The 10,820-nt window shown below is 41.2% G+C and overlaps 2 protein-coding genes across 2 annotated transcripts; one reads left to right on the forward strand and one right to left on the reverse strand.

Annotated features, from left to right (window-relative positions):
- Nucleotides 1-287: 287 nt before the first annotated feature.
- Nucleotides 288-797, reverse strand: LOC149193857 (uncharacterized). The gene has a single exon (XM_089407460.1). It carries the CDS (start codon nt 795-797, stop codon nt 288-290), a length of 510 nt encoding a protein of 169 aa, XP_089263586.1.
- Nucleotides 798-2,935: 2,138 nt separating this feature from the next.
- Nucleotides 2,936-6,473, forward strand: LOC149193858 (uncharacterized). Its single transcript, XM_089407461.1, has 5 exons — nt 2,936-3,157; nt 3,232-4,610; nt 4,694-4,988; nt 5,199-6,020; nt 6,111-6,473. The coding sequence occupies exons 1-5, from the start codon at nt 2,936-2,938 to the stop codon at nt 6,471-6,473; spliced, it is 3,081 nt and encodes a 1,026-aa protein (XP_089263587.1).
- Nucleotides 6,474-10,820: the final 4,347 nt, after the last annotated feature.

A 10,820-nucleotide genomic window follows, 5' to 3' on the forward strand; every position in this document is an offset into this window, starting at 1 on the left:
CGCATCCTCTTCAACCTGTGCAGGGACCGGAGGGCTGTAGAAAAGGGATCTATTCTTGGGGGGGGGGGGGGCAATGTATCTGCTTCTTTGAGAGCTGCCAAACCTGAGGAGCTTTTAAAAGCTGCAAAATTTGGAGACTCTGGTCTGAATTGAGAATCTTCCTGTGAGCTCCGGAGTTCTGTGGAAATAAAAGAGAAATTTTCCCCCCGGGGGGAAGCCTTTCCAGATCTGGAATCAGAATCCTCTTTCGGCATCTTGGAAGACAAGTTGGAGTGTAACCTGTGACGTCAAAATCTGCATTCTTTATGGAGATGGCCCATGCGATGACAGAAGGAGCAACGGAACGGAACGCCCCAGAAATCTAGCCTTTGACAAATCGCTGAGTCTTCCCAGCGAATTTCAATATGTTCAGGGTAACCTCCTTTGTATGGTCTTTCAATAAGAATCCAGGCGATTCTTTTGTCCTTTTCACCCCGGACCCAAGGGTCAACATAAATAAACTTTCCAATGGCACCCCCAATGGTAGCAAGAATCTCCGGCGTCCATAGCTGTAGAGGCAGGTTGGGTAGTTTAACCCAAATCATGCTGTGAGAGGGGGTGTTTTTGAGGGGAGCAAACCCCAGGAACCATTTCGACAGAGCAAGAAAGCTTCTACCCGAGACCCATGGTTTGCTCAGGATCAGCTCCAAATCGGCCTCCTTTTGAAAGTGAAAAGAAAGCCAGTCCTTCATAAGGCGTGAGATGAGTGGGGTGTATCCGATAATGGGGGACCAGGATTTTGTGACCCAGCTCCGCATCTGAGCATCATCCAACTCTGGGAAGTACCATTTCCCCACCAATGCATTCTTTTGGAGACTTTCGACGCGATCGACAAGGGAAGGGCCAGAAATAGAAACCGCCTTTGGGGGGGGGGACCGTCTTGACAGGGCCTTTTTGCTTATGGCGCCCCTTTGAATTATGTTGCGGAAGGTTTCCCAGGAGGGGAGGGTCCCGCAGCCCTGGTGGCAAAAAGTCCGACAGCGTTCTGTGCCATCCAGAGTCCTGTGTAGGATGATTCCGAGCTGACTCAGCCTCTATGGCTGCGGCAAAGAGAGCTTTCGTGGCAGGGGAGTCACTGTCCTCTGCCATCTTGGAGTCCGAAGCAGTCAGAAGAGAAATCCAAAAAAGGATCCCTCGTACTTTGGAAGATCCCTAGGAGAGAAAACCTTTTGAGAATATAACCTGGATAATAAAGGATCTGTGTGACATGGACAATTTGAAAGTACAGGATATTGCAAACTTTGATGAGAGAAGACTCTAGAATTGCATGGGAAGAGGCGGTCAGGCGCCGCCGAAATGTCACGAAGGCAAAAAGAGGGGAGGGATCATAAATGGGACAATTAAGTAGGCTGCAGGGGGAGGCAGAATGATGCGATAGGCAGCACCGGAGAAGGATTTGAATTAAAATTCCGGGAAAAGTTAGCCGGAAGAAAGCTGATGAGGATCGAAGGCGAAAAAACCAGTGATCTATTATGCTTCTGGACGACTGTTACAGTCGAAACAACAACAGTAACACTGGAAAACAAACCACCATTTCCCAATTCGAAAACGGAAGTCCTGACACGGACGATTATTGAATACAATTCAATAACTAGATTCTTCATTATTAATGGGTATTTTTTTCCACATATATAATGTTGGAATATAAATATTAATCTATTACTTTAATATTTTTCATCTCACTTGTGAGAATTGAACCATTCATTCCTCCCAACCATCTAAAATAACCTAATTAACTATTTAATAATTACATTTTTACATGGTTTTAATTTTTAATATTTTCTATACAACTTAAAATACAATGAAATTTTTTTCATTTGAATTTAAAAACAATAATTCAAAGACAGCATCATCATCATTCCACCTAAAAACATATTTATTCATATTAATAACTAAAATCAACATGAAATTCACTCATAATAAAATTTACATTACAATTAACCCTTCTTTTCATTTTAAAATATTTTTGGATTTATTCTTTTCATTATACCATTATTTTAAAAAATAAAAAATGTTTCAATTTAATTGAGGGGAGAGGCTATATGTAATTTTCTCCTTACTCAACCAGAAGTTGGTAGTGTTCATTTTAAAATAAAAATAAAATATTCTTTAAATTAAAAAATAATTTTGGCTATAATCAAAATAAAAGACAAATATACATATTTGATTAGTATTGTTAAATAATGAATCCATACAGGTGAGGATAGTTTTAAATAGAGGAGGAATGACATGTTATAGAGTTTTATGAGCCCAACGTTTCGAACTGCCAAGTGAGCCCATCATGAGGGGATGCGTCAATAGATATTCTAAAGATATTAATGATGTATCCATGAGCTATATATATATATATAGATATATATATATATATATAATAAAAGAATTAATCTAAGAAATTAGGTCGGTCATTATCCAATTAGTTTGTTAATATTCAGATTTTTATTTCTATTTATTTATTTGAATTTTCTTTTTTTTGTTTATTAATTAATTAATTTGTTCAATTAATTCCCTATAATTTTATATATAATTCCTATTACTTAAAATATTATAAAACATAGTCTCACTCTAACTCTCTCATGCTATTTAGCTATTAATATTACAAAAATATCATAAAAGGATTTCACTCTTACTTATAAATAAAATATTTCCATGCCCTATTCAATAAGATAACTTTTAAAATTATTTAAAAGTGATGGAAACAAAAGAAAAATAAAAATGATATTATTTATATTTTCATATTTCAATTCAATACAATAAACTATTTTAGTATCCATGTTAACTAATTTATTTTAATATTAACTTTAGGAAAATGATAAACATATCTATGTATATATATGAACTAGACAGTTGCAGCATCTCCATCGGTTTCTCCACCAGTCGTTTTCGGTCGCCGACAGTTATGGCTGACATGGAGCAAGAAGCGGTGGATTACTCGGTGGATCCCTCGCCGGACATGACTATTTTTGGAAATCCTAGCTTCGCCTCTCGCTCTCGGTTTGCTCCGTCTACATCTTCATCTGTTCCAGCGCTCCCACAGCATCCGTCCTCCATCTCGCCTGAAGCTTATCTAGCCATTCCAAACTCTGCAGGCACTTACCCTACCGAATCCCTGCCTTTTGAGGTCCCCCCACTCTCGCCGGGCTCCTTGCATTTTTGGCTACCCATACTCCTCCCTCGCCCTCCTTTGATCCGCAGGCCCCTCCCCCCCTAGTGGTGCCTCTTCCCCCGCCGCTGGTTTCCCCTGCATCTCGTCCCTCTGTTCCGGGAGTCCGTCAGTCCGGATGCTTTGAGACACCTGCTGTCGTTACTCGCCCTGCAAAACCCCCATCCCTGGAAGGCATTACAAATCCTCTGGTAGATCATCCGTCGGCCCCCCGCACTGGTAAAAAGAAAGCAAAGTGTGTTAGGGCTACAGCGCGGGACATCGCCATCAAATTCGACGAATCAAGGCCACTCGGTGATTACATGGATATTGCGAACACTGTGCTGGTAGGGCACGTCAGGGGAAGGACATATTCGGTGCAGAGGCTCAAGCAATGGGTACAGGAGATCTGGGGCGGAGTTCTTTTTGATCTACCAGTGGTTCATGTCCTCCCCAGAGGATGGTTCTCCCTCAAATTCACCAAAGAAAGTCAAACTAATCTAGTTTTGGGCCGATACTGGCATATTGAAATGGCCCCGGTCCTCCTAAAGCGCTGGAACCCCCTCTTTGACCCTGAACGGGAACAGCTCGGAGCTGGACCAATCTGGGTTCGCCTACTAGGACTACCAATACCATTCTGGGCAGAAGAAGTCTTCATTAGGGTTGGAAATGCCCTGGGGACATATCTGGACTACGATCGCACATATGTGGAATCTGGGAACCGAACACTAGCGCGGATTCTGGTCCACCTGGACACCCGCGAAGGACTTGAGGAACATATCACGCTACAGTGGGGGAGGTGTATCAGAGTGCAATTGCTGGACTACGAAGGAGTTCCCTTCCGATGCAGACAATGCCACAAAGTGGGGCACCTTGCGAAGGACTGCCCACTCAACAAGAAAGCAGATGATACTCCGAGAGGCACCCCGGCATCCACCAGGATGGCATCCCCCAACATCTCTCGCCCTCCCTCTGCGGGCCCGCCCCCTCCGGCTACATCTCCCATGATCGATCCAGGACTGCGCCGACCCTCGCCACCAAAGACCAGGGCTCGCTCGGCGGTTGAAGCGGGTATGAATTCGGGTTCTCTTAACCCTTCTTTGCATTCTTCGTTTGATGTTAATCATGTTATTGGACCCACCTCTCAACCCTCCATGATTCACTGCACATTAACATCATCCCCACTTATCTGCAACACTGAACCCATCATATCCACATCCTCCCCCGTGGCTCGTTCCTCCCCGCCCCCCATGGGGTCCTCCCCTCCTCATTCATATTTTCTCCGGTCTAGGAACCCGGCCAAAGAGCCATCAGACTGTCATTCGGGATTGGGCATTGTTATACCTGAGGGGGCTTCATTGAATACCAGAGGGAGAAAATCCCATCTCTCAAAGGCCATTAAACAAGCTGGGGCAGAGGTGGTCTCTGGCCGGCAATCGACCATTGACGGGGTCCTTAGAGCAGGACACACCCCGAGAGGTGTTCCCCCATGAAGTGTCTATCCTTTAACTGCAGAGGATTGGCTAGTTCCTCCAAGAAACTAGCCATGAAGCGGCTCATTGAATCTGAACCTATCGACATTATCATGCTCCAAGAGACACTCTGCTCAGCAGAACAGATAACTCGAGCCTTGCAAGCCTTGGCCCCTGCCTGGAGCTTCCATGCCATTGATGCTGTGGGACGATCTGGAGGTCTAGCCATTGGTATCAACCCTCGCTCCATTAAGATGGACTCGACCTGGGGGGGTGCGGGGTTCATTGGGTTGGACATTTTCTCTGCTGAACTCGGCATGAATCTCAAAGTTTTCAATGTATATGCTCCCTGCTCCCAGAGAGAATCGTTCTGGCAGCACCTACTACATCTCTCTATGATGAATGAAGACCGGGTTATTATTGGAGGAGATCTAAATTTCTCTCTGGGGTTCAGGGAGACATGGGGCTCGGAAGCATAATTCGACCCCATTACTGATTACATGACCAACCTGCTTGAGCAAACAAATTTTTTGGATATACCTATGCAGCGACTTCTTCCTACATGGAGGAATAGACGGGTAGGGGATGTTGCCCTTGCTCGCAGACTAGACAGATTTCTTATGAAGGGGACTCTCCAACAGCGCTTACATCTCTTCAGACAATGGGTTGGCTCGGGGGGTTTATCGGATCACAATCCTATATACCTGGAGATTCAGGGTCCTTTCAAGAAACCTAAGGCACCCTTCAAATTTAATCACACCTGGCTGAAGGATCCAGCATATGTCAAGATGATAGCGGATTACTGGATCTCCCACCCTATCAATGACACAGAATCCCTCGCCAAAGGGTTCTGCAGGAATCTCTCTGAAATAAAGCATATATCAATTGAGTGGGCAAAGGAGAAACTGGATCGTGATTCGGCACAGCTCATTCAAATTGAAGTTGACTTAACCTCTCTCACCGATGATAGAGGATTGGGTTTCATTACAGCTGCAGACAAATGCAGGCTAATTGACTTAGAGAATCAAAAAGCAAAGATCCTCAAAGAGAGGGAGGAATCCATTAGATTAAGAAGTCGGGCTATATGGATCCAAGCTCGGGATGACAACACGAAGTTCTTTCATAATTTTGCAAAATGCAGGAAAGTATCAAATACTATTTGGAAGCTCCCCTCCCCGGATGGCGATTTCGCAGATAATTTTAATAAGCTCGCTCACCTGGGCACCACCCATTTCAGGAATCTTTACAAGAGCCCCCGGGAAGCCAACCTACTTGATATCATAAATGTGGCAAACCACTTCCCGAGATTCGTGGAGGAAGAAGATGTAGAGGCTCTCAATAACCCGGTCACGGCAGAGGAATTGGAAGGAGTGCTGAAATGGTTCAAAAAAGACAAAAGCCCTGGCCCGGATGGATGGACCATTGAATTTTACTTAGCCTTCTTTGATGTTCTGGGACAGGACCTGCTGAGGGTGGTCGAGGAGAGCAGGACTACGGGTTCTATATATCATGCCATCAATTCTACTTTTATTGCTCTCATCCCAAAATCTGATTCCCCGGCATCCTTTGATGACTACAGGCCCATATCCTTGTGTAACTGCCTCTATAAAATCATATCTAAGACCATTGCAAACCGTCTTAGACCCATCCTCTCCCGATCCATTGCCCCGCAGCAATTTGCTTTCCTTGAATCTAGGCAGATCCACGAGGCCATCGGACTCTCCCAAGAAGCATTGCACTCCATCTGGTCGAAGAATCTGAAAGCCATCCTTCTCAAAATTGACCTCTCAAAGCCTTCGACCGAGTCAGCTGGCTCTATATAAAAATGATCCTCATCCACCTGGGCTTCCCCCATGCTTACATCACTTGGATCATGGCCTGTATAACCTCCCCTTCCTTCAGTATACTCATCAATGGCTCAGCCTCTCCTTTCTTCCACTCCGAAAGGGGCTTGAGACAGGGGTGCCCCCTATCTCCCCTTCTCTTCCTCTTGGTCATGGAAGGTCTCAACCGCCTCATGGACTTTGCAAAGTGGGCTGGAGATATTGGGGGCCTTCGCATATCCGACCTATGCTATCTTACACACCTACTCTTCGTGGATGATGTTCTCATTCTACTTGATGGTAGTGTACGAGACTCTCGGACCTTCTCAAAGATCCTGCAACTATTTTCTGCAGCTACAGGTATGCTGCCAAATCAGTTGAAATCTACCATCACTTGTGCACGTACTTCTGTACAGGAGTCCCGGACGGCCCTTCAGGCCTTCCCCTACTCTGTCCACCCTCTGGATAGAGGTCTCAAATATCTGGGGTTCAATCTGAAGCCTACATGCCAAAGGATAGCTGATTGGGTCTGGTTGGTTGCCAAACTGGAAAAAAGACTTACTGGCTGGAGCTACAGATATCTCTCTAGGGCTGGCAGATTGGTGCTCATTAAATCTGTGCTAGAGGCTACCCCGGTCTTCTGGATGGCACTAGCATGGATACCGAGAAATATACTTGGGAGACTTCAGCAGCTGTGCAATCGATACCTCTGGAATGGGAGTCAGGACAAGAGAATCTTTGCATGGATCAGCTGGAAGAAAATTTCTCTGCCCAAAAAATGGGGAGGATGGGGCCTCAAAGAACTCCCAGCATTCGCCATGGCACTGGCTGCCAAGATGGGATGGACCTTACTTACCAGCCAAAGCCTATGGACACAGGTATCCTATCACAAATATATATGGCCCCAGAACATTCTGGATTGGGCTCGACTACCAACTTGGTCATCTAAGGGATGTTCATCAGTCTGGAAGGCGTTGGTACATGCCCTTCCCCTCATATGAGACAATCTTGCTTGGAGAATCAATGATGGCATGACGGGCAGGATTGGCTTGGATCCATGGATCAACAGTGGGGGCAGACACATCCTCAATCCGGATCTTATTATTCATCTATAGTCCCGCGACATCAGGCATTTCGCACAAATCGCCGATCAGCAGCACACTGACATTTTCTCCCAAGCATGGAAATCGGCCCAGCAACTGGATCTCCCACTTCATTGGCATCAGGAATGGCAACACTTTACTGAGGCTTTATCGGAATCCCACATTCGCATTAAACAAGGTCCAGATGAACTTGTTTGGTGCCCTGCGGATCATGGTATATACGCTCCAAAGTATGGGTACAAAGCACTCATATCCCACAGAATACCTGATCCGATTCACCCGTGGTGGCATACCATTTGGAAGCTTAAGGCCCCACCTCGCTCCAGATTTTTTTTCTGGTGTGCCCTTAAAGGTATTGTCCCCATAGGTGACTACCTTACTCGTAGATCCATCTACGGACCATCCTGGTGCATTTTCTGTAACGCCGCATCAGAAAACTCAGAGCATATATTTCTACTCTGCCCTGCTATCCACACCCTTTGGACCAACATCCGCAATCAATTGGGCATGGCTGGGAACTGGACTGGGAATGATCTATCGGACGCATGGGACGCTTGGACACACAGTCATCCGGGCTCAAAACTTTTAAATCTCCCCCTCGTGGCTACATGGTATACCTGGCTTGCGCGGAATCGAGCTGTCTTCGAGGATCGATCGGTATCTTGGAGCCGGGTTGAAGCCACCATCATCGCTGCCTATCATGAGCTACCCGATCCGCCTCCATCTCGGCCCAGAATCATTCAACCCATGCCCAACATCGACAGAGCCACCCCGTGGGCCTTCTTCGACGGGGCAGCAAACCAAACGGGGTGTGGAGGGGGCTTCGTTCTGCATATTAACGAACATCACCGTTACCTTGCAAAAATGGGATTCGGAAATGGATCAAATAATTATGCTGAACTTTCTGCCATCCGAAATCTATTACACTTTACTTTATCGCATCAACTCACAAATATCAATATATTTGGGGATTCAATGGTGGTCGTTAACTGGATCAATAATGTCACTACATGTCATACACACACACTCAGCAATATATTACATGATGCTCTCACTCTCAAAGCAGCATTTAATCATTTCTCTTGTTTACACATTTACAGAGAACATAACAGCATTGCTGACAAATTATCCAAAGAGGCCTCGACACTTCCTAGAGGCGAATGGCTAATTGTGGAGCAGAATGGAACCGAAGAGCACCGGTTTTACCACAGGCCATTCATAGATCAGAGAGAACAGAGGGACAACAGTCCCGATAACTGACAGTAATGGAGACTATTTTGACATGATGAAACTGTTTTGAACTATGGCTATTTTGTATACAAAAAGGATCTTTTTGTGATAGAGATTAGGCTTGAACAGCCAGACATATGTATGTACCCAGCACAATTTTGTAACTACTTTCTGATACAACACCTTGTGAGGTGAATTTTGTATGAACAACACAGTAATGCCAAGGCATCTACTATATGTAATTTTCTAATATTAATGAAAATTACTGATTTTTCCAGTGGAAAAAATATATATGAACTACAATAAAATATCTCAATGTGCAAAAATAACAAGTAATTGAAAGTAAAAAAGTCAAATATTTCCTTACAACAGTTTTGAGAGAAAGATATAATTTGTTCAACACATAATATAAAATTAATACATGACATTTAATTTTTTTAATAATAATAAAATAATTCAATGTGTATAACCAATAAAATGTTTCAATAAGTAAAAGTAAGTTATATTGAAATATGTTTAAAAATATTTTAATAATAATAATAATAAATAATTTTATGGTGAACAATTTAATTTTTAAATAAAATATCTCAATGTTTAGGTTAACTAAATTATTCCAATGTCAACAATTTACAATTTATATGTTATATATGTTATATATGGTTTAGAATAATAATACTAATAATAATAAAATGTTTGTATATTATAGAAAGTAATTATAGAATTGAATTATTATTGTTAGTATTTCAAGGATCATGATTTTGCATTTTGATCATTAAGAGTTAATTTTGAATGGAGCACATATTTGTTGGAATTGTATGTTTATATTATTTTATTCTATATACTCAAGGAATTTTCAAGGAACTGAATCTATTTATATATAGAAAAATACAATTTAATATATATAGATAGAACTTAACCATCATCTAGCAAGTCGAAAACGGATGCAATATGTGGAGATTCAATTTTTTTTTTATGTTTTGCATTATAAAAATAATTTGCACCTCAAGAGATTTGATTCCTCTCGGCTCTTACTAGATTCATAGTCAAGATGGATCTATACTAATATATTTTAAAATTTTGACATTAATTCAAAAAGATAATTTTTCATCCCCTTAAAAATTTAGTTAACTTTATTAGTTATATCAATAACTAACACCAATAGAAAGTTCACCCATTAATAACTTGGTTGGACACATGAATAAGTAACGTCAATAGAAATCTTTACGATGTGGTCCTATGGTTAGGTGGGATGTTTTAGTGCCTATATGTCTTCTCATCCAATCGTAGTCAAGACAAAGTAAACTTGAAATTTAGTCTAATAATTTTTTCAAATTTTTTATTTATTAAAAAATAGCACCAATATTAAATTCACAATTAACATCAAAACAAATATCATATTTAAATACATTTAAATTTATTTCCTTTTGTAATATAATTTAGTCTAAAGTTTTTCAAATTTTTTATTTATTAAAAAATAACACCAATATTAAATTCACAATTAACATCAAGACAAATATCATTTTTAAATACGTTTAAATTTATTTCCTTTGAAATATAATTTAGTCTAATAATTTTTTCAAATTTTTTATTTATTAAAAAATAACACCAATATTAAATTCACAATTAACATCAAAACAAATATCATTTTTAAATAAATTAATTTAGTCTAATAATTTTTTCAAATTTTTTATTTATTAAAAAATAACACCAATATTAAATTCACAATTAACATCAAAACAAATATCATTTTTACATACATTTAAATTTATTTCCTTTTGTAATATAACCTACCTTGAAATTAAAATATTTCAATTTAATACCAACATGATCGATTATCGATACTAAATCGTTTTAAAATCAAAACAACAAATTCAAAGGAGAATTAGTATAATAGGAAATATCTTGGGCTTATCTCCCAAAGAATAGACATAGAGTGCCGCAACAACTTTTCTCACTTATAATGGAGTGTTATAAAATCACCTTATTAAATTTTTAATTTTTTTTTATTAATGGA

Source organism: Pinus tabuliformis, chromosome 2_2 (assembly GCF_031772625.1).
Source record: "Pinus tabuliformis cultivar Carrire ecotype Pingquan chromosome 2_2, CPIR1, whole genome shotgun sequence".
Taxonomy (NCBI): domain Eukaryota; kingdom Viridiplantae; phylum Streptophyta; class Pinopsida; order Pinales; family Pinaceae; genus Pinus; species Pinus tabuliformis.

What these genes read in the sequence shown, in the direction of transcription:
- LOC149193858 (XM_089407461.1), top strand. Translation starts at nt 2,936, where the DNA reads ATGGCTGACATGGAGCAAGAAGCGGTGGATTACTCGGTGGATCCCTCG. An exon ending in CCGAATCCCTGCCTTTTGAG is followed by an intron (nt 3,158 to 3,231) that starts GTCCCCCCACTC and finishes TTTGATCCGCAG; the next exon opens with GCCCCTCCCCCCCTAGTGGT. An exon ending in CGGCAGAGGAATTGGAAGGA is followed by an intron (nt 6,021 to 6,110) that starts GTGCTGAAATGG and finishes GTTCTGGGACAG; the next exon opens with GACCTGCTGAGGGTGGTCGA.
- LOC149193857 (XM_089407460.1), bottom strand. Translation starts at nt 797, where the DNA reads ATGCGGAGCTGGGTCACAAAATCCTGGTCCCCCATTATCGGATACACC.